The 27566-nt window shown below is 45.4% G+C and overlaps 5 protein-coding genes across 12 annotated transcripts in view; 3 read left to right on the forward strand and 2 right to left on the reverse strand.

Moving 5' to 3' along the window:
* The first annotated feature begins 174 nt into the window (after window positions 1–174).
* Window positions 175–9607, forward strand: u2surp (U2 snRNP-associated SURP domain containing). Of its 4 annotated transcripts, none has more exons than XM_078095904.1 (26): window positions 175–270; window positions 1073–1171; window positions 1303–1417; window positions 1574–1698; window positions 1800–1870; window positions 2016–2104; window positions 2258–2293; window positions 2401–2483; window positions 2886–3051; window positions 3163–3374; window positions 3791–3834; window positions 6090–6194; window positions 6291–6357; window positions 6470–6633; window positions 6739–6901; window positions 6992–7071; window positions 7174–7261; window positions 7348–7485; window positions 7601–7790; window positions 7901–7981; window positions 8063–8114; window positions 8200–8347; window positions 8452–8562; window positions 8646–8773; window positions 8850–9035; window positions 9129–9607. In XM_078095904.1, exons 1-26 carry the CDS (start codon window positions 187–189, stop codon window positions 9262–9264), a joined length of 2961 nt encoding a protein of 986 aa, XP_077952030.1. In that variant the 5' UTR covers window positions 175–186; the 3' UTR covers window positions 9265–9607. The 4 variants fall into 4 exon arrangements, with proteins under 4 accessions (XP_077952030.1, XP_077952031.1, XP_077952032.1 ...); XM_040166675.2 differs by having other exon boundaries at window positions 181–270; window positions 8197–8347; XM_078095905.1 differs by lacking the exon at window positions 2258–2293 and having other exon boundaries at window positions 8197–8347.
* Window positions 9127–22113, reverse strand: acad11 (acyl-CoA dehydrogenase family, member 11). Of its 2 annotated transcripts, XM_040166676.2 has the most exons (20): window positions 21884–22113; window positions 21664–21763; window positions 20992–21117; window positions 20578–20739; window positions 20332–20496; window positions 20108–20249; window positions 19845–19966; window positions 19630–19736; window positions 19445–19556; window positions 18873–18950; window positions 18374–18512; window positions 18016–18123; window positions 17276–17374; window positions 11462–11531; window positions 11049–11134; window positions 10845–10916; window positions 10387–10541; window positions 10119–10235; window positions 9901–10010; window positions 9127–9815 (listed from the first exon to the last, which is right to left on the reverse strand). In XM_040166676.2, the coding sequence occupies exons 1-20, from the start codon at window positions 22006–22008 to the stop codon at window positions 9701–9703; spliced, it is 2310 nt and encodes a 769-aa protein (XP_040022610.2). In that variant the 5' UTR covers window positions 22009–22113; the 3' UTR covers window positions 9127–9700. The 2 variants fall into 2 exon arrangements, with proteins under 2 accessions (XP_040022610.2, XP_040022611.2); XM_040166677.2 differs by lacking the exon at window positions 18873–18950 and having other exon boundaries at window positions 21884–22090.
* On the forward strand, window positions 12757–18855 carry ackr4b (atypical chemokine receptor 4b). The gene is made up of 2 exons (XM_040166680.2): window positions 12757–13096; window positions 14638–18855. The coding sequence occupies exon 2, from the start codon at window positions 14645–14647 to the stop codon at window positions 15755–15757; it is 1113 nt and encodes a 370-aa protein (XP_040022614.2). The 5' UTR covers window positions 12757–13096; window positions 14638–14644; the 3' UTR covers window positions 15758–18855.
* On the forward strand, window positions 22097–25226 carry uba5 (ubiquitin-like modifier activating enzyme 5). The gene is made up of 12 exons (XM_040166679.2): window positions 22097–22601; window positions 22748–22793; window positions 23072–23161; window positions 23238–23347; window positions 23446–23532; window positions 23618–23702; window positions 23785–23889; window positions 24001–24128; window positions 24206–24341; window positions 24452–24530; window positions 24636–24742; window positions 24847–25226. The coding sequence occupies exons 1-12, from the start codon at window positions 22438–22440 to the stop codon at window positions 24922–24924; spliced, it is 1215 nt and encodes a 404-aa protein (XP_040022613.2). The 5' UTR covers window positions 22097–22437; the 3' UTR covers window positions 24925–25226.
* The window catches only part of nphp3 (nephronophthisis 3), an 8665-nt gene continuing 6277 nt past the window's right edge, over window positions 25179–27566 (reverse strand). For all 4 annotated transcript variants that reach the window (XM_040166667.2, XM_040166665.2, XM_040166666.2 and 1 more), the window contains 6 exons: window positions 27432–27507; window positions 27208–27335; window positions 26860–27100; window positions 26640–26765; window positions 26383–26498; window positions 25179–26303 (listed from right to left, as the gene is read on the reverse strand). In XM_040166667.2, coding sequence (XP_040022601.2) covers window positions 26135–26303; window positions 26383–26498; window positions 26640–26765; window positions 26860–27100; window positions 27208–27335; window positions 27432–27507 — 856 coding nt within the window. In that variant the 3' untranslated portion in view covers window positions 25179–26134. The remainder of the gene's footprint in view (window positions 26304–26382; window positions 26499–26639; window positions 26766–26859; window positions 27101–27207; window positions 27336–27431; window positions 27508–27566) is intronic.

Genomic DNA, 27566 nt, shown 5'->3' on the forward strand with positions numbered 1-27566 from the left:
AATTGACAACATTTTTTGATTGTCATTGTACCTCTAAAACATTGCACACTTTAATAAAGAGCTCGAGTTCTGTTTTCTATTGGTTCATGTAAAAATAAACGCCAACGTGTGACAGGGAAAGTAAGTTTATCCATCGTTTATTCGATGATCGATTGCGTCCCCTGGAGTCTCACGTTTGCCTCTATCATGTCATCGAAGATCGACTTTATTTTAGTCACACAAAAGATGGCGGACCGAACGCCTGGTGGCTCTCAAAAAGCTAGCGCTAAGGTGAATTTGCCGTTTGTACTCGCATTACCTAGGTCTTTTCTGTAGTAATGAAACTATGTAAATAATAGTAACCCTTCCCAACCTTGATTATTTACCTATTTAAAGCATGCAGGAGTTTACCGTTACGGGGTGCGCAACGGTGTTAGCTAACTACCAACGTGCTAAAGCTAGCCTCACTGGCTAATTTAGCGTAGCAATTTAGCTGACGCTACACAAGAAGGGCTTGTCAAGGCACTTTACCCAGATATAAATACCTTTTAGTACAGCTCATTAGCTGGTAGTAATTAACATGAATAATTAGAATAAGGGTTAGTCTTGTGTGTTTGAATTCAGAATTTCAGGTTAAATATAATATTTGGGGGTTTGGGCCTAGCAGCGTTTGAGCCCTATCTACCCGTTAGACCCTTGTTTCAGTCATTACCGATGAATGCTTTCAGCGCTGCAGCAGCTTGTTTAGGCCTCTGGATACTTTTGCTCATTGATATTTAGGATAAAAGTCTCCGGGTGTAAGTAAGTTTAAAATATTCAGTCATCTAAACGTACAAAATAATTCACAAGTGGACGCAGCCGATTACAGTGTAGAGTGAACGGATGTTGTTGTGGTCCTGAATCCCGCGTAACCTAACGTTACCTGTCAACACGATTGCTGTCATTCTTTCTTAATCGTCTTTTGATGTTAATCGAATATAATTCGGAACCATGTAAAATACGCTTGTTGCACTGTACGTATCGTATGTACTAACATTTTAACGATTTTTATGGTACTTATCGAACGCACACCATGGTTTGTTTACGTCGACAGGCGTTGCTTGAGAGCAAATTGAAGTCTTTCAGTATTGGCAAAATGGCAGTGGCAAAGAGGACCCTGAGCAAGAAGGAACAAGATGAAATAAAGAAAAAAGTAAGTGTTCGCTTCTTTTTAAAGAGTATTGTCCATATGATCTGTGGCAACTAGCTACACATTACTCAACGATGTTTCTCTGTATGTTAATACGTGTGTTTATTTACTTTGACTCTGGTTTGCGTGTTCAGGAAGATGAGCGGGCTGCAGCCGAGATTTACGAAGAGTTTCTTGCTGCTTTTGAAGGAGGAGGGGAGGGCAAGGTCAAGGCCTTTGTCCGTGGCGGTATTGCAAATGCAACAAAAGGTGCAAAATTTTTATTTTCTCCATTAAGTGCTTCCCCAATAAATTGCACAATATGTCTGGGCGCAATCACAACGTCTTCCATCCATGACATGAGAATGGTATTTCTTAATCTAACTGTAGTGGGATAAAGTACAAACACACCTTTTCATCTTTCAGAGGAGGCAGCTGCTGATGAGAAGAAAGGGAAATTGTACAAGCCCAAGTCACGTTTCGATAACCAATCCAAAAGCTTCCTGCCTTTGGACACCCCGACTCAGTTTTTACCAGTGGATAAAAGACATGTAAGTACCACGAGTCAACAAGGAGCCTCTCGTGTAACTGCTGCAGGTAACGTTGCTTTTCTTTTGACTTTGCTGATTTTCTTTCTACGTCTGCATTTCAGTCCGCGAAGAAACCTACTGAAAAGGAAAAGAAGAAGAGCAACTTGGAGCTTTTCAAAGAAGAACTTAAACAGTAAGTTCCCATACATTAAACTTTCATACATTTTAACTGTTTAGGCTGGTGGGTAATACTACTGGAAATGGTGCTACTTTGAAAGTTAAAATGTGTCATTTGAACATAGCTTGTAAGTAAATGTTCTGCCTGCTGATTCTTCCAGAATACAAGAGGAAAGGGATGAAAGACACAAGCTGAAAGGACGCGTCAGTCGCTTTGAACCTCTCTCGGGCACAGACGGAAGACGCTCGTGTAAGTGTCTTAAAGCTTCACCGATCTGTTTCGTGGAACTAACTCAGCCTGAAACGGCGCTGTCCCGCACGCTTTAATCCACTCACTCACCCCTCTCTGCCCTCCACTCTTGCCCTAAAAACAAAATTTACACTGCGTTTCTGCTTCTTTTAGCGGATGGTTCTTCAAGAAGAAACCGTCCGTCCAGTGGTAATTTTGACCTATTATAGTGGCTGTGAATATCCCCATCTTGCTAAGAAAAATATCTGGCCCTGTCAGACACCAAAGGAAATTCTTCTCTTTTCTTGTTTCTGCAGTTTTGGATGATTGTGCGCCAGGTTCCCATGACGTTGGAGACCCATCCACTACTAACTTGTACCTGGGAAACATCAATCCACAGGTGATTTGTACATACAGGGTGGAGAAGAGACTCTAAGGCCCCGATAGTTTTGCTGTGAACATGGGGTGTTATTTGAGTGTGTTGCAATTTGCGGCTGTCTACAATCTTAGAAGACATGAAAATGCATTTTGTGCATGTAGGAAACTTTCAGGTCTTTGATGTCTCTCCATTCAGCTGTTGTTTCTCCATCGATTTGCTTTCAAGATTAACGGGAATAAACATGACGTCTGGCCAAAAGTAGTTCTCCTGGCTAATTAGGACACGTTGTACCATAAAATATATTGAGATAGTTCCACCATGTATATCATTTTTCAAATAAATATTTTGGCCAAATCCCAAAGCCCTAATTGCTTTGCTATGGTCCAACTCTCAATACCAATGCCTGTCTGTCTGAATTTGTAGATGAATGAGGAGATGCTGTGTCAAGAGTTTGGCCGTTATGGTCCGCTGGCCAGCGTGAAGATCATGTGGCCGAGAACAGACGAGGAACGGGCTCGGGAGAGGAACTGTGGTTTTGTGGCTTTCATGAACAGGAGGGATGCTGAGCGAGCTCTCAAGAACCTAAATGGTACAACGCTGCTTTTCATTTAAATAAAATGAATGAATAACTAGAAGTGATCCCAAACCTTTTGAGTATTGGTTCATACTTATATTAATTAATCTTTTACTGCCCTCACAGGAAAGATGATAATGAACTTTGAGATGAAATTAGGATGGGGTAAAGGTGTGCCCATCCCACCCCACCCGATCTACATCCCTCCTTCCATGATGGAGCACACACTCCCACCACCTCCCTCCGGCCTACCCTTCAATGCACAGCCCCGGGAGAGGTTAAAGAACCCCACTGCCCCAATGCTCCCTCCACCCAAAAACAAGGAGGAGTTCGAGAAGGTAACTCAGCATGTCAGACTAGGATTTTTCTCATGGTTTATGGCTTAAGGGTTAAGTGCTTTTGTTATTTCAGCTTGTAAAATGTTAGCCTTTTATAATGAGCAGTCAAGTCATGTTTTAATCAATTTATGTAAAGTGATAGTTTTTATCTTGCTAAATTAAAGTAGCCTTGCACTGTATATCAAAGTGTGGGTATAAATAAATGTTAGCGTGTGCAAACAGCTCAGTGTTACAGACAGGTTTGCATAGTTAGTGAATCCAGTGTCAGGGGTGTTTGGCCATTAGTACAATTGACGGCAGTAAAGGAAAGTTATTGTCTATTTGCACTTTAAAATGCATTTTTTATATTTTTCACCTGTTGCCTTTTAACAATACTCACATTCTATGTTTATTATCTGATGTGACTTCATATACAGACTCTGTCGCAAGCCATAGTCAAAGTGGTTATCCCAACAGAAAGGTACATGTTTTTCTTTTTTTAAATTGGTGTACAAACTTAGAAAAAAAACATCCCATAATGAAGCTAAAGCTTGATCGATTGATCACTGCATGCTACAGGGGAATGGTCTGTATGGGTGAGCAATGGTTGAGGCTATTGTACAATGTCATCATATTAGAAACTAGACCACTCCTGACCAACGTGTTGGTTTCGTACCTTGCTCTTTCACACTACACCATCCACCTCATGTTTCCGTTACAGTATGTAGCAAAAAAAACATCATCATAGTGCCTATTTAAAAATAAATGTAGTCCGTCACTGTTCCATTCCATACATCGACATTCCAGTTTGTTGTTTTCAGACCGTGGCGTGTTTCTCTGCCACCTACATAGTCTGCTGATTCTAGTCCCCTAGTTTCTTTTTTCTTTTTTAAATCCTGCTTTCTGAGCATTGCTCACTCAGACCGTCTACCCCCTCGGCCTCTGTCACGTTATTAGGAGCTCAGTAACTCTGGCCCCTGCCAACAAATCCAAAACCTGCCACTAGTAGTCTCCATATGACCTTTGACATTGGCCTTGGTGAGCAGCACAAGTTGAACTGTCTGCAGCAGCGAGGGACCTGAAAAGCATCATGGGATGGATTGGGAAAGTATACTGAATTTTACCCCGCCATTGGTACGACCGGCTCCAATACAAGTAAATGTATTCTGTGTTGTCAAATTAAAGACATCCTTTGTCTTGTTGGACACTTTAGGCTTTTTGTATGCAGCCTGCACCATATATCTCCCCCAAAACGTCACACAAGAACTTAAGTCACTTTATTTGCACTTTTGTTCATTTTTACCAACACCAGCAAGCAACATGTTCAGCCTCTTTAGGCCGTTAATCCCGCTTAGGTTCTTCTTCACTTCACATTAGTCAGAGGTTGAGGGGAGATTGAGAGGCTCTGTATTTAGTGACTTTTTGGTTGTTACAGTGTCTCATCAATGTCTCGCCCTTACCTTCCCAAGTTCAGCTTCACTTCACCCTTTTTAATATAAACTTTTCCCATTTTTTGAAATTTGAATCTAGGACGATTTCAAAGAAAAGGTCCCTAGAGTACAATGTAGTTCAGGCCTGTTGCACTGTATTGTTAAAGAGCATAGGCACAAACTTGATGAAAAAAAAACAAAAAAACATGTCAACTACTGAAGATTTAATTGTTACCGGAATTGTCTCATTTTTTAAATGATAAATAACCATGAAGTTTTGGTAACACTTTCTATGATGCCAACTTATACAATGCATAAACATTCTTATAATGCCAATCATTTGGCTTATAGCATTATATCAATGTAGTTCTAAGCACAAAGCACAAATATTCATAAAACACTAAATAGATTAGGTTCAAGTGTCATATTTCATAATGGCTGGATGCTTGCTGACCGTTTTAATATGTATCATAATGTATTACCATTCCCATAGTTGTAATATATACTATAAATGCATTATAATAGGATTAAAAGCTAATAAAAGTGGGCATTGGTCGCTCTTAAGTTTAAAAATAATTGTATGTATATAAAAAAAAACTTCTTTTGCCCTTGCATAGATTTAGACGTTTTGCATTTGTAAGGAAATAGTTATTTAAAATAGCCATATACATGGTTTTGACCACCGTGGTGGTTGTAAGGTAGAAACGCTAATTAGTCTCTAGCTTTATATATATCTGACCTTATTTTCATACAAGTCACCTGATCAAAGGGTCGGGTTGTCACTGCCACGGTGGTCGTGTGCTGTCTGACGATAACCTTATTAGTGTTTGTGTCACGTCTAACAGCCGGGTGCATGAGTGCTTGTAGCTCTAATTACACAGTGATGTGAGGAGATCGTAATGCGTTAAGTTCATCATGCATTGTAGACCTGGGTCCTAGAAAGTGTTATTTCACTGTTTACTGTAACATCTGTTGTCATTTAAGTTTTTTTGGCAGCATTTATGTGTTGATCTGATACATAGGCTCAGGTTATGTTTGGTTTAAGCCTGGTTATGTGACACTCTTGGACAGTTGTGTCTCACTTCATCCGTTGCATTAATTAATCACATTAATACATAGTGTTACTCATTTACAGCCTACTGCGCGTCACGACCAACGTTTGGTCGATTAGACTTCGGATCTGTGCAGAGACAACTGTCCCGGGTGTCAAACCACCAAGCCAAGCGACACCTTTAGCAGAGAGGCTTTTGCAGTGGTCAGTCAGGCCTGTCTGAATCCGTTTGCTTTAACTGTGTTTTTCTTGTAGGAATTTGCTCTCTCTCATCCACCGAATGATCGAGTTTGTGGTGCGTGAAGGCCCAATGTTTGAAGCCATGATCATGAACAGAGAAATCAACAATCCCATGTACAGGTCGGCGCGGCTTTTCACCACTAGCGTATTACCTCTTAACACTTTAGACCGTTAATGCTATTTGCATGCTCATGTTTTATGATTTTTTTCTTCCAGGTTTCTATTTGAGAACCAAAGCCCGGCACATGTATACTACCGGTGGAAGCTGTACTCCATACTACAGGTTCGCTTGCTGCATCCTGAAACTGCCCAGAAAGCTCAAGTTCTTGTAGAAATGTGACCATGTGTGATCAGCAGGTTCTGTCGTGGTTTTAACTACTTTTTTACTCGCTCAGGGGGAAGCACCAGTAAAATGGAAAACGGAGGACTTTAGGATGTTTAAGAATGGCTCCCTGTGGCGTCCGCCTCCTCTCAATCCGTACCTCCATGGTCCGTATGACGACGGTGAGGAAGAGGAGGAAGACGAGGACGGCGTCAGGAAAGGCAGCTTGAAAGAAGAGTAAGAGCATCTCCTCCTGAACTGAAGCGTCTTAATTCATCGAATGTGTTCAAATGACCCGCTGTTGGATAGATTCATATTTATTATTGCCCCTGATTTCTGCAGCGAGCGAGACAAACTAGAGGAGATGCTGCGTGCTCTGACTCCCAGGAGGGGAGACATCGCAGAGGCCATGTTGTTTTGTCTCAACCGCGCCGAAGCAGCGGAGGAGATAGTGGAATGTGTCACGGAGTCTCTCTCCATCCTCAAAACCCCTCTTCCCAAGAAGGCAAGACAAAGCGCCAGCCCAGGGCCGTGAAGAGGACCAACAACATCCCGTGAATATACAACTAATACAATGTTCTCTTCTACGTTTCAGATTGCGCGGTTATATCTAGTTTCTGATGTGCTGTACAACTCCTCTGCCAAAGTGTCCAATGCGTCGTACTACAGAAAATAGTAAGTAGTATATTTGTGGTCTCTGTTTTACACGGCGCTGTCCACTTAAGATGGAAATACCCATTTCCTATTGACATTAATACTTCTCCCCCTCTTCAACAGTTTCGAAACCAAGCTGTGCCAGATCTTTGCAGACCTCAACGCGACGTACAAAGCGATACAGGGCCACCTGCAGAGTGAGAACTTCAAGGTACCAAACGGCTTTGAAGTCCCGCTCGGTACATTGAACCCCATCTGTTTGTCACTCAACCATCCTACTTTTCCTCTGTGTGGCAGCAACGAGTGATGTCATGCTTCCGGGCGTGGGAGGACTGGGCCGTGTACCCGGACCCCTTCCTGATCAAGCTGCAGAACATCTTCCTGGGGCTGGTTAATCTCGCTGCAGAGAAGGAAGCCCCGGTGGTCATTGTGGAGGTACACAACACTAAACCATTTGTAACATTTGAACTCTTCTGCTCTCCAAGCCCGTTGCCCACGACTTGCCAAAGGTCCAGTTTGATTCTTGTGCGTGTGCCGCCTTTTGGTGCAGGCCGATCCGGTGGAGGACATTGATGGGGCTCCAATCGGGGAGTACGTAGACGGGGCTCTGCTGGAGGACGTGGACGGGGTGCCGATCGACGCGGTGCCCATCGACGGAGCCCCGATTGACGGAGCCCCCCTGGATGACCTCGACGGGGTTCCCATCAAGCCCATGGAAGAAGACATAGACGGAATACCTCGTGAGTCGTGCAGAGACGAGCGGTGGATGTTGATGATTCCACTCTGACGTGCACTTCGTTGACGCAGCTCTTGTGAAGTTGCTTAATTTCCATTTTCCTGGTTTTCACAGTGGATCCGTCCAAGGAGGCAACCTTCAAGGTAGCACCTTCGAAATGGGAGGCGGTGGAGGAGGCAGAGTTACAAGCTCAAGGTGAGACTTTTAGGTGGCTTCATACTAACGTACATATACATGCATTCTTTACTGTTTTAATGTCATTTATTTGCTCTTTAGCTGTGACAACTTCTAAATGGGAGGCAATTGAGCAGCCAGAAGAAACAAAAAAGTGAGTTTTTTGAAAAGTATTCTTAACAAAAAGTCGCTCCAGTTTTCACCTTTTTAATAAAACCAAACTGTTTCCAACCCAGAAGGGACGAGGATGACAGTGATTATGACGACAGGAGCCCCCGCTCAGATGATAATCAGAGCTACTCAAACCCCATCAGAGAGGACTCCGATATTAAGGCCAAAATGTCTGAAATAAATGAAGAGAAACGCACAAAGCTCAGAGAAATCGAGGTACCTCATAATTGTAGCAAACCCCCATATGATGTTTGTGGTGTTTATTCATACAAACAAATTCAATTGTTTTGACCATTTTCTTTATTGTATTGTTCCTCCAGGTTAAGGTCATGAAGTTCCAGGATGAGCTCGAGTCTGGAAAAAGGCCCAAGAAGCCTGGACAGAGTCTTCAGGAGCAGGTGGAACATTACAGGGACAAATTACTACAAAAGGTATTGGAATTGAGCTCTGCATAGTTTACCACAAATAATTCAATGCAATTATTGAAATAAAATATTGGCTACATTTATTTTAGGAAAAGGAAAAGGAGAAACTTGAACGGGAGAAAGAGCGGGAGAAGAAAGAGAAGGAGAAAGCTGAGGCACGTTTGAAGGACTTGAAGAAGGAAAAAGAAAAGGACGACACACCAACCAGGAAGGAGAGGTGACTCGTCTAAACAATCGCTTACGTTGGGATTTGTTAAACTTTCTGACTGACGTTTCTCCTCTCTGGTTGCTAGGAAACGGCGTCACAGCGGGTCACCCAGCCCATCAAGGAGTAGCACCCGACGAGGCCGATCACCGTCTCCCCGCTCAGAGCGGTCAGAAAGATCTGAGCGCTCCGACCGCTCGTACTCTAAAGACACGTCTTCACGCTCCACCCACAAAGACTCGCCGCGTCCCAGCAACAAAAAGTCCTCAAAGAGGTACGGCAGTCTGTCCTTTGCTTTAGTGCTGTCACGCCGCTATTTCCAAGACTACCTCTTAGATGCTTGTCTCTGTTTGTTTCCTCCCCCCAGATCTCCTTCTCCTCGCACACCCAAACGATCGAGGCGGTCGCGCTCCAAGACGCCCAAGAAGTCAGCGAAGAAATCCCGCTCCAAATCGAGGTCTCCTCACCGGTCGCATAAAAAATCAAAGAAGAGCAAACACTGACACGTCTTTTCGTTAAACCTCAAACCCGAACCAGCCTATTCTCCTCCCTCTCGATTCTTTCTTTTTCTGCGCTGTAGAAAAGTGACTGATTTGGTAGCTGATGTATAGACATGAGTGGAGGGTGTTGCATGGGTGACCATCAGGTGTATCAAATGGTTGGGGGCCATTGTTTTATATTGTACAAAAAGAAAATGTGCTTGTTTGTCCTGATTATCAACACCTCCCGATGGAATTCATCCATGTGGTAGAGCACCTCCGAACAGTGTCATGGCTGTGGTCATCTCCTGTTTTTGTAGTTAATATTCAAAAGGATTCCTAATAAAGAAAGGTCATTTTTAAATCAGACATGATGTGGACATTCAGACTCCTTGAATGGAATGTTTGAAATCAAAAGGCAGTTGCAACCAATTACTGGTTATTTTGGTGGTAAAGTCCTTTACAGCTTGGCCTGGGCTTTCTTCAATTGATCCCTCAGTTCCAGACGAGCAATGGAGGAGAGGTGCACCTCGTCGGGCCCGTCCGCGATGCGTAGCGTCCGCGCGTATGAATACCTGAGGAAGAACGGTGATGCTGGTATCAGGAAGGAAATCAGTTTAATGCTTGTTCACGCAAGGTGGGGTGGGGGTCTAAACTTACATCTGTGAAAGCGGGAAGTCTCCAGAAACACCTGCACCTCCATGGACCTGGATCGCGCAGTCGATCACCTGACACGCCATCCTGGCGGCTGCCACCTTGATCATAGCAATCTAAAGATGACCAGTAAAAAAAAGTTTTTATTGGAAGCCTTACATTAAATTTGTTTATATTAGGAACATTCAAACTGCCATTGCACTGCATATTACTGACGGTCGTACCTGTTTGCGAGCAGCGCGGCTGCCCCGAGTATCCAGGGCGTGAGCAGCATGCAGAGTCAGCAGGCGCGTCTGTTCTATCATGAGGCGGCACTCTGCAATCCAGTGAGCAACGACCTCCTGCACACCGGACCGTGACGACACAAGCAGAGCGCACACTCGTTAGGCTGCGCCAAGATGAATGTCCACTAGGTGGCACTACAAAACACTTGACTCAATACTACAGGCCTGAAATTCAAAAGAACATTCTCCGGGGGCAATGTCCACTTACGTGTTGGTACAATTTCTTTCCAAAGGTTTGCCTGGAAGCCGCCCGCTGGCAGAGCAGCTGCAGGGCCGACTCCGCCAGGCCGACGGCCCTCATGCAGTGGTGCAGCCTGCCCGGCCCCAGGCGACCCTGTGCAATCTCAAAGCCCCGGCCTTCACCTGCAAACAGAAACCCAATGGGAACGATCAGGAGAGAAATGATTCATCTCGCCCATAGAACGAGTACACCTATTTGTCAATAATAACTTTTTTTTTTTTTTATAGAGTGCTTTTCTAGGTACCCAAAGACGCTTTACAACCTCGCTTTGAAACCGACAAAAGCACAAAACCAGGCTTTGTTCTCCAAAGCTGAAAGAAGGAATGCTGTTTATTCCTCTCTGGGGCTTTGCAGGGAGTGCTTGCTTCTAAGACCCATTGTGAGTAAATAAGTGGAAAGAGGACCACACGGATACGGCGTCTTACCCAGAATAATGTTACAGGTAGGGACTCGCACGTTTTCAAAGTGCACTTCAAAGTGGCCACCATGGATGGCGTCTGAGGGGGAACAAGGGAAAGCTGGTTAATTTGCTCAGGAAAAAATGTTTTCCCCCCGCCAAAGGGAAGTAAGGACTGTGGGAAAACAGGAAGATGTCATTTGAACATGATGATAACGACCGACTGTCAGACCGTCCTGCCCGAACACAGTGAGCGGTCTGACCAGCTTCACGCCCGGCGTGTCCATGGGGACGAGGACTATGCTGTGCTGCCCGTGTCTACAAACAAGATTACAAACGCAGCTTTCAAAAGGAGTGAAGGACTCCACATTTTTTTTAATCCGCAATTTCATTTTTCAATATGATAAAAGTTGAAAACCCTGGTTTATTTTACTCTCTTTTCTACACAAGGTTGGGTGTATTACACTGCTGACAAAACAAGAACAACGTGCGTTACATATCTTGGGTGTGTTCATCTTTAGACTTTCCATCTTGAATAACTAGTAACTGCTGAACTCAAAATGTTTAGAGCCAATTAAGTATTATGATTACATATGATTGAGCAACAATCAGATTCAACTAATATTCCTCACGTGTTCTACTGACCTGGTTTCGGCATCTTGAGACTTGCTCCTGCACATCACTATGGCCACTCTGCATTGGGGGTTCCCAGCACCTGAAACGGGACAGTCAGGAACATCATTGCGCTCGTTTCGTGTTTCGTCGTGGTCCCAATCACGCGTCATCATGAACTTGTTCACAGTCTGACTCTGTTCTCCACCCTCCCGTTGACCCGGGTCTCCAAACGTCACCTATTGTGGAGAAACGAATGGAGCTGTGGACGTATTGATGGCACGGGAACGCCCGCTCAGACGCAAACGGTCGACTTACATTTCCCGGAGTTGAAAGAAGAGGTTTGCCGCGGGGAAACTTGTGTATGCATGTGTATTTCCTGTTTGGTAACCAGTCCTTATCTTCATTTCGACTTTATAGACCTCCAACGGCCTGAATCTATTTCAGGTCATTTTATTCTGTTAATCTTTATTTAAGCAATAAATGTTACTCATTGTTACTCCTTCAGTGTTCCAGCTTGTGCACCCAGTGACATTTAATAAGCCGTTTCATCCAGGTTTTACCGCCTAAGTGCAGAGCGTCGACCAAATGCTAGATAACTGCGCACAGACAGGGTGAGAGATGCCTTCCTGTTTATATTTCTGCCCAAGTGGCAAGACTGTCCCCCAAGTACAGCACATATGGACACCAGACGGAGACGAACAAGACATCAATAGTTGGTCAAATATTCACAGAATCCCAGCACGAGTGCACGTGGACACTCGAACAAACACCAGCCGACAGATGTTTAGTCTTTAAACTCAGTCGGCGCTTGCAGACGTTTAAACAAACATTAAATGATGGCGCTGGCCCTTAAAAAACGGTGCGCCTCACACAACTTCAAACACGCGTCTAGGACGCCGTGTTCGGCGAGGAAAAGAAGAAGAGCCCTGCTGTCCTGCAGCGGCCATGTCCGTACATGTTCTGTCACCACCGGAGTGAAACTAAACCTCTGTCCTTCTGAGGAAGACAAAGAAAGAACAAAAGTACACGTCGGTACGACATACTTCTAAAAACAAATAACCTTTTTACAGAGAGGGAGAAAGATTAAAAGCAAGCTGAAAAAAGTCAGTAGTTATCAGGAAAAAAAAAAGTAAACTAAACGATAGAAGATCCAATAATGAATTTAAAGTCAAAAGAATCTACAGAAATGTGAATCTGTTGGATGAAGAATAAACACAACACACAATAACAAAGAGATAACGACGGTCTGTTCAGCAGGTAAACATTTAGATCCACACGGGATGCAACTCTATTGTTTCCTTTCCTCATTTCTTCTCTCTTCTCTTAGACACAAACAACGGGGCAACTCCCCCTGCATGCCATCAGGAGTGAGAGTGCTTTGCCCACAGCGGACTTCTTGTTAATTTCCACAAAACTTCTTTGTCTTAAAGGCACATACACACACACACACACACACGCACGCAGACGCACTGTGCTTCGGTGCTACGTGTTGAGTAGAGGTGCTCCTTTGAAGGGGCAGGCGGAGGGAAAGCGATCCGTCGCTTCAGTCCTGTGCTTCACTCAGCTTTTCTCCTCAGGATACTTATATGTTTGTGTGCGATTAAACTTTTTTTTTTTAGAAGCGAAAAGGATCTCACCAATTTTATAACCGGAAAAGAACACGAGGTAAGAAGATCTTTTCCATTTCAACCACTTAACTCAATATCTTTGACTTGTATTCTAGTTGATGGGAAAGAATGAACTAGATCCGTCACACAGTGAACATTGACTTCTAACAGCAGGATTTGCACTGTGCCTTGTTTACAGCAGTCACAGCTTCCATCAGCATTAACAGTCAAAGTCCTGCCCAGGATATTTTATGGTATTATTATGACTATAACAGTAATGATGACAAGCCAAGTCGAGCTTTTTGCGTTTTTTCCTCTTGTTTTCCACGTCTCAGGGTTACATTTTAAAACATTTATTCTCAGGGTCACATGACCAGTTTTTTTTGCGTGCAATTGTTTACATAAAATAGATGAAATGAGTGTGATCCAAATGTAAAGTGGTGCAGAGGTAGAAGTAAAGTTTTAAATACTGTTAAGAGATCGAGTATTTACAAATTGTTTGGTCTTTTAACTTTCGCTCCATTTAGCTTGTAAAGAAATAACCCAGAGAACTACACTGCAAACAAAATAGCTTAAAGTTCAACTATTTCACCCTTAGTACACATGAAGAGCAGCTGTTCACTGCCACAGAATACTTGACATAGTTCTGATGGCAGACGGCATCTGCTTTAGCACCTCATTCATTATGTAACAAACCTGGTTATGTTTCATAACAGCTGTCGGGAGCAAGCGGGATTTGCCAAAAGTGTCGCAAAACATTCCATGAACTGGTCTTAAATCAGTTATATTACGGTTCTATGAATAAAATAAAAAATAATACAAAAGTCATATTTTCCACTTGCATCTCAGTTTGGTAATGAATCTCCTCAAGAGACTCTTCAAGCAGCCCGAATTTTCTGTGTTTGATCACCGAGTGAGTCACCGTGTACAGCCGAACACACGGTATCGCATTTACTGTGCGGACAGGGAGGGGACGTTAACAAAAGGGTAACACTGGGGGGGGGGGGGGGGCGCGTCTCCCTCCCATGGGATGTCCTGCTAAAGAAGCGCATGCCGGTAAAAACAACATCCTGGATTCAAATGTGGCCAGAGACGTTAGTTACCTCGCCGTGTAGTTGGTTCTGACTTAGGAGCAGATAAATGTTGATCTTTGTCCTTTATTGCTAATCAGTGAGGGTGGAGATTAAAAGGGAGTCAACTCCATGCTGCTATTTTTCAAATATCCGAACGCACTACAAACTGACTCGATTTAAAAGTCATCCGTTGCTTTCAAAACTTTTCAATTTTTTGTGTTTGCTGGGATTTTTCGAGGCCGCACAGTTCAGACGGACCTGCGTTGATGAATTAGGGAAATCAAACAGAAAAACATTCACGTAGAAAAAAAAACAGCCCCTTTTCCTGGTGAAAAGCTTGGTATGACTTACGAATATAAGCTGCTCTTGTGTTGTCAAAAAACCCACATTATGCTTTTATGCAATGATCGATCATATCAACACAGGTCAAATTAAAAAAGGTAAAAGTTTCATTTGATTCTTTATCGTTCATCCTCCCATTTAAAAACAAATGCTTTCATTGACTGTATCTTTGTTTTCTATACAGAAGAAGGATGGGCGATTTCTATTACGACGACGAGGACGTCGGCTTAAATGACAGCTACGATTACACCACAGAACACAGCGTCTGTGACAAGGAGGCGGTGCGCTCTTTTGGCGGCGTCTTCCTCCCCGTCGTCTACGCCGTGACTCTGGTGGTGGGCCTGGCCGGGAACGCCCTGGTGGTGGTGGTCTACGCGTCCAAGCTGCGACTGCGAACCCTGACGGACATGTGCATCCTCAATCTGGCCATTTCGGATCTGCTCCTCCTCTTCACGCTGCCCTTCTGGGCGGCCGACGCCGTCCACGGCTGGAAGTTGGGCGTGGCGGCGTGCAAGCTCAACTCCTTCCTCTACGGCACCAACTTCAGCTGCGGCATGCTGCTGCTGGCGTGCGTCAGCGTGGATCGCTACCGCGCTGTGGCCCAAAGCCCCGCAGGCCGGCCTGGGTCGGCTCCCCGGGTCCGGACGCAGTGGACCCTGGTGTGCGTGCTCTTGTGGGCTGTGGCCGGCGTTCTCGGCCTTCCCGAACTCTTCTTTTGCACGGTGAAGCACTCCCACCACAGGATGGCCTGCACGGCCGTCTACCCGCCCGGCATGGGCCGGTCCGCGAAGGCCACCCTGGAGCTGATGGAGGTGGCGCTCCGGTTTCTGCTCCCCTTCTTGGTCATGACGGTGTGCTACTGCTCGGTGTGGCGCGTACTGAGCCGGGCGGCCGGCGTGCGGCGGGAGCGAAAGTGGCGAGCCCTACGCGTCCTGCTGGCCGTGGTGGCCGTCTTCCTGCTCACGCAGCTGCCCTACACCCTGGTCAAGCTGATCCGGGCGATGGACGTCATCTACATCCTGGTGACCGACTGCGAGGTCAGCAAGGGGCTGGATCGCGCCCTGCAGGTGACCGAGAGCCTGGCGCTGGTCCACGCCTGCATCAACCCCCTCCTCTATGCCTTCATGGGATCGTCTTTCAGGGGACACGTCCTGAAGGCTGCCAAGCACCTTGGACAGCGACTCGGGAGACACCCGCGGCACGCCGGCGCGGAACCGGCGGTGGAGATGGCGCTCCGGACGCCGGCTGAACCGCAGTCGCAGTCCGGTTCGGACGACCAAGCCACCAGCACCTTTACTATTTAACACCCGAATGACGGACACGTCGTCCTGGAAGCGGCTACACTACATTGTATATTTATGTATTAACACGTTTACTGCCATAAGTGATGTCTGCCTAACAACCTTATAGTCTGCGCCGCCTCGCATGGTATCATCTGCACCTTATTGTATTACACCGCGTGGTTTCGGGATGGGGGGGGGGAACCCATTGAGTCAAAAAACATTTGGCGAACAAAGACAACTGCAAAGAGCAGGACGCCTGCAGGTCCTCAAAGCGGAATAGACTGACTGTCCACTGTATGTAATGAAATACAATGTTCATTTGGTTGGTATTTAAATGCTCTCAGGCTGCTGAAGGAATTCCCCTTTGTAATGACTCCATCATGTGGCATTATGCTTAAGATAAGCCCCTCCCCCTTTCACCATGCAAATATAAATGCCAAGTGCTTATAGAGAAAAGAATGCAGGTCTGGGAGTAATTTGTGTGCATTACAGCTGCCATAGCAACATCTGCAATATAGACCCGCCCGTCTAGCTTCTCAGAGTCAGCCACAGACATAAAAAGGGAAAAGTAAAGAAGTACTGTGTTTGGATTATGGGTAACATTTTTCATATGTGTGGTTCGGTAATTTCCAAACAGCAAAACGCTCCAACGACAGAATGCAGAAAACTGCAGTGTAATTAGAATGCTGCGATACTGTGAACCAAAAGGTGATAAGTCTTAACTTTCTGCGTCGTCACAAGTGAAGATGTTTTACAAATGCAAACGGTTGCACATATTCCCCTGTAGGGAACAAAGGCCAAAGGCCACAGACAGCGTATACGGGGAAACGCCCATGATGTCAGTGAGCAGGTGGCGGGTCGACAACATGTGATACTTATGATGGAATTTCCAGTCACATTTTGTCTAGTTAGATTTCTCCCATTACAACTCAAAGTGTTTTGTTACTGTGCGGTGCACATGCTTTGGATACGGAATCAGCCACAGATAAGAGCAAGAATAAAGTGATAAACAGATCAGAAGGGGTCATTCTGTAAAACCATACAGCTTCAACAACAAGAGGGAATTCTGTGCAGGTTCAAGTGACAAAAACAACAGGCCGCTGTTTTCCTTCAGTCCAAACCTAAAACCACATCTGTGTCAGAGGAAACATCTGGAAGATCTTTCCGTTCAAAGTGCTTTAGGGGACGATAGAAATCTAAAAACACTAATGATATTCATGTGATAACAGTCACTTAAATCCTAAATACTTAATTTAACAATGTTATTGAGCTCAATAGTCCCTTATATCTGATTATGTAGTAAATTTAACAGGACATTATAAACCAAACTCAATAAAAGAGCCAATGAGTGACTCACACATGACTCACTGACTATTCCGCTTCGCAGAATCAACAAATACCTACAATGTGTGCATATACATATAGTGATCTGACACATTTTCCAGAATGATTCCAGATTATTTATTGAGTCTTAAGATGTCTCATAGGGATGTATTGGGTATTTTCTTAAATAACCAATATGAATAGAAATGTACATACCACTGGTCCACCACTTCTTGCCGTTTATGACGAAGCTGTCTCCGTCCCTGCAGAGAGTGCACTCCATGTTGGTTGCATCACTGGAGGCCACGTCAGGCTCTGGGGAAAAGACCATCTTCAACATTTTACACAGAGGAAAAGAGAATAAGTAATGAGACTTTAGTGTTCACATATCCAATCTGCAGCTTTTCACTTAATGTTCCATCTTTTCCAAAGATCTGGATTCCAGATCTGGACACTGGTAAAATAAATAGTTCCATACTTAAACAACAAATAACTTAAAGTGAAGTTTATTAGCACGAGAGGGAGGTTCTGTTTATTCTCATCTACTATAAAATAATCAAACAACCTCCCCTGTGTGTTTACAGAAAAGACAGGGGGAGTTTCAAACCCACGGGAATCTCCAGCGTGCTGCGGTTTCCAGGCAGAGTGGAAAGCAAAGGGAGGGAAAACATGGAAAAATGACTCATGATGAGCTTGGTCTCTGTTGGCGGGTAGAACTCCTTGGGAGCACCCACGCTACCAAGCTCATTTAAAACCCCACCCATCACTGGGGAGTAAGAAAGAACACAAACATATTTTGAGGAGTACCTTGGTCAGAAGAAGCGTTTAGAGACGCTCCCTTAATTTCCCAACAAATTACATTCCAAAACGTCCCCCCACCCATTCCTCCAGCGGCCCTACAGAATGTGATATGTTATCCTCGCTCAGCCTTTTGAACACGAAACGGATCGTCATACCTGTCATACAGAAGCAGGAGCGAATCTCTCCTTTGAGCAGAGGCTCCAGCCATGTACTCTTCTGCTCCTCACTGCCAAACATGTGCAGCACCTCCATGTTTCCTGTGTCTGGGGAGGGAAAGACATCACACCACACACTGTCCCCCAGGATGCGAGCAACCTTTGAATATGCTCTTAAAGACTGAAAATATTATATTTTAGATAATCGGACTAAATGAGTTTATGCACAAGAATGCATTGTGTTTAAGATTGAAAGGAGGACTCCATTTGACCACAGAGGATGTGATTACAAGTAATGCACTGTATTATAGCAAGTTCATGGTCTCCTAATGATCCAAACGTGTAGGATGTGTGTTACCCGGAGCCTGGCAGTTGAAGACCTCCGGGGCAAAGAGGCAACGTCCGGTTTCCTCTGCGATGTAGGCGTAGTCCAACTGACTGAGACTGCTGACCGCGGGCAGGAACAGGTTCCACAGCCCCGCCTCCCGAGCTTTCACCTGGAAAACACGCACGTCATCGTACGCATTTGGTCGACCTTGATGTCGTTAGTACATAAAGCGGTCACGGCAAGAGAGCAGACGTTCTCCGGGTTTTAGCAACGCGTGCAAGTTAGAGTTGGATGCAGGACGGTCTGCTCTGTGAGAATTATTAAGCAAAACCCATTAAAAACAATAATCTGACAGCACATTAATACAGCATTTAGCTGGTTAAACCTCGATGGATTTGGATTTGGTTTGTAATAACTGGATCAATATTTCCTGCTTGATTGCATCGTTTCTGAATTTGTAGCGGTGACTTGTAAAAATACATTTTTCCAATAAAGAAAATGAAAAAGGGAAAGAGTCCTTTCTACACACCTTTAGATCCTGTATTATCTGGGGGGTGATCCACCTCTGTGGAGACTGAGCGTGTTTGGAGTAGTATTCTGCAACCTCCTGAAAATACAAAAGGTGTTTTGCCTAACTGGACCCAAATGACTTGCCTGAAATGTCACTTTGGCACTTTGCTCATCCGTGGAAAAGCTGCACCTTCCGGAGACTTTACTCTGTGTAAATGGAGGCATCTCTGGAAGTAAATCTACAGAAGAAATGTTTTCTGTTTTTTTTAATCTGTGGCTTTCACACAAAACAAAAGTCTACTCTGCCCACAGCTCCCACAAAGAGCCAAACACGAATGGCAATGCGATCCCTCAGCCTTACACTGCTTCACTGCAGTAACGCTGCTGTGACGCACAGCCAATTGTGATAATTATTCACACAATACCACTTGTGTATTCAATAGACTACTTGTTCTTTCGCTCTAATGAACAAATCCCGATTGCCTGAGTGAACTTGTGTTCACCGTCAAATCCTTTCATGTAAAAAAATGTTCATAAGTCCATCCAGGCAAACGAATCGCTCTGACGTTCCCGGCAGCTCTCGGCACTGACCTCCTGAGCAGGAAGCACGTATTGTCTCATGAAGTCTTTGACCTGCTGGAGAACGGCCCGGCCTGCAGCGGTCTGCAGGAACAGACCGTCTGCTGATGGACCCGTGTCGGACCTGGCAGGAAACATCTCACACGTGTTGGAAAGTCAATGGGCAACATGGGACACAACTCTGGCGGCTGACATACCCCTCTGCGAGCTGCAAGGCCACCTTTGCCAAGGGCTCCACGCACTGGCCGAACTGGGCTGCATTGGGAGCACTGGCATTACCCAGGAGGTGGCGTGCATAGACCCCCTGGTGGGGAAAAAAGGCAGATGAAGGAGAGAGCAGACTGCATTCAAAGCTAACCATATCGCTGCATGTGCGTCTGTAGTGAAGGAGAAACTTGTGTGTGTAACCAACCTGTGCAATTCCTGCCATTTTAAAGACAGACAGAGCCAGGTAGAATTTCAACTGTGGCAAAGAAGACGGGATCCCCCGGACACGGCAGTAAATGGAGATCAGGTTCTCCACAGTTGGAATACCTGCTCATTGGTCAGAGGAACAAAGGGGGTAAGAGACGACGAAACAATTTGTGGAACAAATACTACGTCTATGGGTACGTGCGCTTTTACAGACGTTGGACCACAGCAATGTTCTGTGCATGGCTGTGATTTAATTGCTACCTTCTATTCCATTCAAGCTGCCCATAGTGCTGGAGATGTTAAGGCTTGTAGGCCAAAAGTGAGGCATGAGGAAGTAGGCCAGGTCCGCCAAGGGCTGCCCGGTGGTAGACAGCTCCCAGTCCAGCACCGCCATCACACGGGCCTGATGACACCAGACGCACTTTGTGACGCATTCGCAGTCACTGGAAGCATTCGGGTGAGCGTGGCCGTTCCAGAAGTTGTACCTCTCTCGGGTGGAACATCAAGTTGTCCAGACGGAAATCTCCGTGGACAAGCGTGACCTCGTTATCGCCGGCAGGCAAATTCTTCATCAACCAATCAGACAGTTGGTTCATGGCCGGAATGTCCCGGTGGGCCGCTGCGGTGTACTGCTTTGTCCAGGTGGACACCTTTACGAGATGGAAAGACACTTCTGAATGTCACAACTCTAAATGTTCTTTTGCTAGACGCGTACGCAGCGTCATGCTCACTTGTCTCTTGCAGTAACCGGATCCTTTCCCATATCCGTCGAGGTTCAGTGACGCCAGGTCCAGGGAGTGCAGCTTAGCCAACGTTTCTACCGCAGCCACATACAGAGCTGCTCTCTCTGCTGCGCTCACGCCAGGCAGACGAAGATCCCTGAATATTCGCCCCTGTTCAATGCGCACGGATGAGGAAGCGTATGTTTTCACCCAATGACCAGTGACCACAATGTAATGACAGAGTGTGAATTCAGAAGACTGGGCTTCGTTTCGGTATGTCGAGTCAGCGTGACAGCAAGCAAACACCGGGGAGTCCAAATGTCATCTTTTATTGTTGGATTATGAAACAAAGGTTAAGAAAACTGCAATAAATATGTTACATGCAGCAACACTGGAATTTGTTCTTGGTAGCCACAAACTTACCTTCACATGCTCCATTAAGTAGAACTCGGTACCAATGATTTCAGGATCGGTGCAGTGGAGGAGAGGCTGAGGTACGGGGAACCCGGCAGAGAACAAGGCCTTCTGCACGCGATACTCCCGGTCCACCTATAAACACAGCGACAAAGGTTCACACAGCAACACAGCAGGCCTCAGAAAGCATCGTAAATCATATGTGACTGAAAATCTATAGGAGACGTCTGGGAAAGGAATATGTGCTACAATATTCAGTTGTTATTGCTTACATTTCCTTTGTGATGTTTAGCAGTTTAATTGAAGGAGATTCTTGAGAAAAGGACCAACTGTATGAACAAAATTATACCTGAATTAACACATGTGGCTATGTGGCTATAATGAAATGTATGGACATGAACACTGGAAAAAAAGGAACGTCTCCATTTTGACCATAATTGGACTTCCAGGCCACATACTGTAATCAATTCCTGGAAACCTAGGAAATTATATGTTTGTAAATTACACAACAGCGCTTATTAAAAAAAACTTTATTTTCCACAAGCAACTTCTGTCAACAGCAAAACACGCGGCCGTTTCCATTAAGACAAAAACATTAGAAGATACAGAAAAGCCACACGTGAAACTTGGACCATTTGTTGACCAAAGCTGTTGATCATCAGAGTGAAACCTTACAGGTACCTTGTGAGCTCCTGGCAGCAGCTCCCCGGGGGGCTTCTTCCGCAGAACATAACTGCTTGAGGGGCTTTGGATTAGGAAGGTTGGGTTTGACTGACCAGCGCTGGAAAAGAGAAACAACAGGAAGATTTTTTTTTCTTTTTTCTTTTTTTTTACAGTATTTGCTTTCACTCCCTCGGCGAGAAATGGTCAAATAATCCCCTCGTGTTTATCTGAACGTTACCTGTACTGTCTGACAGTGATCGCGTCATTGTTCGACACGGTCCGTGACTTGACAGACAGATACTTTTGCAGTCTGTCGACACTGAATTTGTGTTGCTGTCGAACAGAAGTTGTCGTGTCCTCCATGGCTCAGTTCTCCAGTGGATCAATCATCTCCAGCTGCGTTGTTGATAGTGGAGGTCGGACCAGTTACGTCTGCGCACACCGACGTAACGTCCTCAATGGAAGGGAAGGAATTCAACGTTACATCTTACGGATATTTGGCGCTTTTTTTTAAACCCAGCGGGACGTAAATAGTTTAATAGCAAATCCACGAGCACACAAACCGTTGAAATAATTAACGAACGTCAATTATGTAATTAAAAAAACAGTTTGAGGTATCTGGAACGTTACTCGTGTTCTACACGGACGCTATTTACAGTAACACACACGCTGACAGCTGACTTCAGCTCTGGAGACGTGTACAATTCGCTGCCGCTGAGCCGTGCGGTTTGCCCATTCGCGATATCGCCTTCTTCTCGTTGACGTTCCCTTCAGAGCCACTTGTTCTCCGCGATGGCGACCATCGAGGAGCTGAAGCTGCGCGTGAGAGAGCTGGAAAACGAATTGATAAAGTGTAAGCAGAAGCAGTGCGCCGCGGAGGACGCTCAAAACCAGCAGCTCCACAGACCCAAGATTGACAGGATGAGTGCCGAGGTTGTGGATTCCAACCCATACAGGTGCCTTTTTGTCTATTTATTTATTCTTTGTCCTTTTGGCATCGTTTGTGTGCGCTGATCTTCGCGCTAAGGGGGCGACGCCTCGTGACTCACCCATCAGCCCGCGTGGGGGGGAGAGCTAACCTCGGCATGTCTTGTCGTTGCAGTCGTCTGATGGCTTTAAAGAGAATGGGCATCGTGGACGATTATGAGGTATGATGTTCAAACGTGGCCCTTGGGCTTGTTTTTGCTGCTACACCCCAAATGTAAATAATCACAGACTGTGAAGGAAATGGCAAAAATGAGTTTATGTGATGTCAAAACATGCCAGATGATATTAACACCAATGTGCACTTCAGTGCATTGAAATGTGGATATAGATAAACTTTAAAGACCACGTGACCTCTGCTAATATCAACCTTCCTAATGCTTTTTTCTTTTAAATGAAGCGATTGAGCGTGCCAATAAAATGATTGTCTCAATGTTTGCAGAAAATCCGGACATTCACAGTCGCCGTGGTCGGTGTTGGGGGAGTCGGCAGTGTGACCGCCGAAATGCTCACCAGATGTGGCATCGGGAAGGTAAAGCAAACGCTTTCTTTGTCCCGGGGGTTTGTCCGCCTGTGCTTGACCCGATCTCGTCTCTGCGCCGTCACAGTTGCTCCTCTTTGACTACGACAAAGTCGAGCTGGCCAACATGAACCGCCTGTTCTTCCAGCCTCACCAAGCAGGCCTCAGCAAAGTGGAAGCCGCCGAACACACGCTCAGGTATACTGCCGTTCAAAGTGATCTAATTTCCCGGCCTAAAAAGAGACGTGAAGTTTGTTTTTGCTTTTGCTTGCATGGAACTCGATTTTGATCGACAGGAGCATCAATCCAGATGTGTCATTTGAAACCCACAACTACAACATCACCACAATGGACAATTTTACACATTTCATGGAGCGCATCAGGTGAGCTTTTCCTACTCTCACCTCTCTAGTTTCATCACGCTGTTCCTCAGTGGCCTTCACAGCAGTTTATTCGGTTTCTCCTCAGTTCTGGAGGGCTGGAAGAAGGGCAGCCGGTGGATTTGATCCTGAGCTGTGTGGACAACTTTGAGGCCAGAATGGCTATCAACACAGTAAGTGCGGCGCGGTCACAGAAAGGAAACGCGCTACGCGTTACCCTTGCAGGTCGCATTCACCCGGTCGTGTTTGTCGCAGGCTTGCAATGAACTGGGTCGGATCTGGATGGAGTCTGGCGTCAGTGAGAACGCCGTATCGGGACACACCCAGCTCATCATTCCTGGAGAGACGGCGTGCTTTGCTGTACGTCCACACACACACACACACACACTGACATATCTTCTCTCCATTTCCCTGTGAGGAAAGACCACTGTAAAGGTTCCATTGTAACGCAGTGTCACTTCCCTCTGATAGTGTGCTCCTCCTCTGGTGGTGGCCGCTAACATCGATGAGAAGACCCTGAAAAGGGAGGGCGTGTGTGCTGCCAGCTTACCGACTACGATGGGCGTGGTCGCGGGTCTCCTGGTGCAAAATGTCCTCAAGTAAGACGTCATTAGTCAGCGCGCAGACCTACTGATGGAAGGACGGCCTGCATTAGTAAAATATTGTCGTCTTTCAGGTTTCTGTTGAAGTTTGGAACTGTCAGTTATTATCTCGGCTACAACGCCATGCAGGACTTCTTCCCCACCATGGCCATGAAAGCCAACCCCCAGTGCAGCGACCGCTACTGCAGGAGGCAACAGGAGGAGTACAAGGTGAGGGATTTTTCCATTTGTGGCGGAATACCTGCCAAAAACGGACCGTGCACTGCAATGCGGTGCAGGGAAAGCTAACCGCGTCCATCTCTATGAATGCCTCACTTCAGAGGAAGGAAGCAGAGCGCCCCAAGGTTGAGGCGGTACAGGAGGAGGAGGAGGAGGTCGTACATGAAGACAACGAGTGGGGTGAGAACGCAGCAGACCGCTATGCAAGCGAACAGTGTCGGATTGGGAGCTGCTCGTCTTTTTTTGTCATTTTTCTGTGTATTAACACACGATTGTACGGTGCAGGTATCGAACTAGTATCAGAGGTGACTGACGCAGAGCTACAGGCTGCTTCGGGCGCTGTGCCTGACCTCCCTGAAGGCATCACCGTGGCTTACACCATTCCAGTTGAGGTTGGTATTTGGTGACAAATCACTTCTAAGCCGTTTTTGTAAGTAAAGTCGTTTTAAATGATTCACTTTGACGGCTGACGGCTGTTTCTTCTTGTTTGGACCAGGATACAGAAAGTGGGGATACGGTGGGAGAGACGGAACAGAGTCTGGAAGACTTGATGGCTCAGATGAGAAAGTTGTAGGCAACAATCTGAAGATTCTATTCAGATAGGATGTACCTTTTTTTTTTTTGTCGTGTGTCTAAACAAAAAGACGATTAATGTCAAATAAACAATTGCAGAGTTCTAACAGGTAAAGAACAGAAATGCATGAACTGCTTCTGATGGCATAACCGCTTCTCACGTGTGTATTTTCTACGGTTTTGACCGGTGAAAGTTTGCCTGCCTTTTTAATGCGTTAACAGCTTTAAAAAAAAGAAAGAAAAAAGATTAAAATCTTTTGAAATTGTTATTTATTAGATGGAATACAATCTTGTTGGATGTGATTTTTCTTGTCCTGTACAGTTTTTACATATAATACTATAACATTAATATATTTAAACTTACATAAATGTGTTATCTCTTTGGGATCACGTACAGTCAATACTCCATTTTACTAACATATGGCACTATCTTGGTTTTGGAAAATCCCTTAAAATCATTTTTGTTAATAGATAAATACAGAGTTTTGCATAAAAATGAAATGTCATTTCTTTTCAGACCAGGACAGCTTTTTTGGGCACTGATCTTCGATTCAACAAATGGCATCTAAACATACCAATTTCCACAAAACGCACATTTCAGTCAGAACATCAGTAATGTAAACTTGGCAACAAGTCTGTGTGAGGTAAAACATAACGGCACAATCAGACTTGGTTATGGAAATATTTGATAGCTCATACTTTATCACTGAAAAGAAGCATAAGGACTCATTTTCACTGAACCTTTTCCTTTGAAAACAAACATGAATAATCGTTTTTTCATTATATATATATATATAAGGTTTTGGAAGTGCACAGAACATTATCTGCTATGCTGTGAAAGCACATTAATTGTTGTTTGGGTGTGATATCCCAAACTCTCTTGGCATTCAGTGAGGTACCAAAACAAGACATATCAATGATGAATGTAAACTCCATAAGAAGTAGTGATATAACTAAAGGGTTTTTATAAAAAAAACACATGATTATGTAAGAAATATTAAAACAAATACTTTTGGTAAATACAAATATTTATGAAACCAATAATTATACTGGCGGGTAAAGTCTAAACGCTAAAAACTCCATCCAGGCAATAATGGCAGTGTGATGACCAGAATGGATGCCATTTAAATAAAACCATGTGGTCTGGTGTTTTCATTATGGAAAAGTCATCAGCCTGTATTGCCCCTGTGGCAATAAGTGGCTGAACAGAGTCACCTGTGGGCAGGGGGGAGGGGAGCAGGTCCCTTTAGGCTGAAGGTGTCCCCGCTGGAGGAGTGGCGGGACGGAGCGTTACCACACGCCAACGACGGCTCCGCCTCCTTGATCTCCATTGCACGCTTGTAGAGCTCCGCCGCCTTCTCAAAGTCCCCCTCTTCGTAGCTATTTACCAAACATGAATGAAAAACTTTTCAAACGCAACGTTCGTGCCCGGCCGAATGTGCAACGCCAAATACTGTACCTCAGCACAGCCAAGTTCTTAAGCGTCTCCCCCACCCGTGGGTGGGAGCGGCCCAAACTGTCCTCGTACACTTTCAGTGCTCGTTCATAAAGAGGCAAGGCTTCACTGTGCTTCTTCTGCCAAAGACAAAAAAAGAATCATTACGTTAGCTTTTGCTCAACACAAAGATTTCATTAGTCAAATACAAGAAAATATGTGCGAATACTTCTTAAACAAACGGGGAGCGGACCAAATGAAGCGTGATGAACATTCCTTACTAGTTGACAGTAGATGACAGCCAGGTTGACCAGCGCTGTGGCCACACTGGGGTGTTTGGGCCCGAAACTTTTCTCCCTGATTTCCAGAGACAGCTCGTAAAGCGGCATGGCTTTCTCCAGCTTCCCCTGCAAAAAAAACACGCACGCATCTCGGGAAGTCAGATTCCCGCGCCAGCGACGAGTTAAACTGAGCTGCTCGGACAGAAAATGAAAGTCTCACTCTGCGTTTGTACAGCATGGCCAGGTGTTTGAGTGTGTATGCCAGCGAGGGGTGGTCTGGGGACAAGGCCTTCTTGCGGATGTCCAGCGCCCTCTCATACATGTCCTCGGCCGTCTCGTACTCCCTCCTCTCCGTGTGCAGCGCAGCCAGGTTGTTGAGGGACTGAGCACAGTCCGGGTGATCCGCGCCGAGGACGCGCTGACGCATCTCCAGAGATCGGCTCAAGAATAACTTGGCTGCACTGGTGAGGGAGAAGGGTGGGATTTATCCATTTGACGTGTACCAGATGATCGTGGACACACAAATTAATTTATTCATTTGTCTGTGTGCATTGCAGCTGTGCCTTACTCCATGTTGTTCTGCAGGTAGTACAGAACACCGAGTTCATTCAGTGTCTTAGCAGAGTCTGACGTCTCCTTTCCCAGGGTCAGCTCCTCCAGCTGCAGCGCTCTGCGCCTCAACAAAGTGAAGCCGTACTGAAAGGTGGAATTCACGAGAGGCGTTTACATTCATGAATGCTGCATGAGCGCGCGTGGCGAAACGCGTGCGGGTACCTGGGGAGAAGCGCTTACCATGTGACCTTTCTGTCGAGCGGTCTTCTGACGGATCTTCACTGACCTTTTCCTGAGTTTCTCTGCCTGTTCATACCTGATTGGAAGAATGCCCGGCGTGAGCCGTTAAACAAAGGCCTCCGACATGAGGTCATC

Source organism: Gasterosteus aculeatus, chromosome 21, assembly GCF_964276395.1.
Source record: "Gasterosteus aculeatus chromosome 21, fGasAcu3.hap1.1, whole genome shotgun sequence".
Classification (NCBI taxonomy): domain Eukaryota; kingdom Metazoa; phylum Chordata; class Actinopteri; order Perciformes; family Gasterosteidae; genus Gasterosteus; species Gasterosteus aculeatus.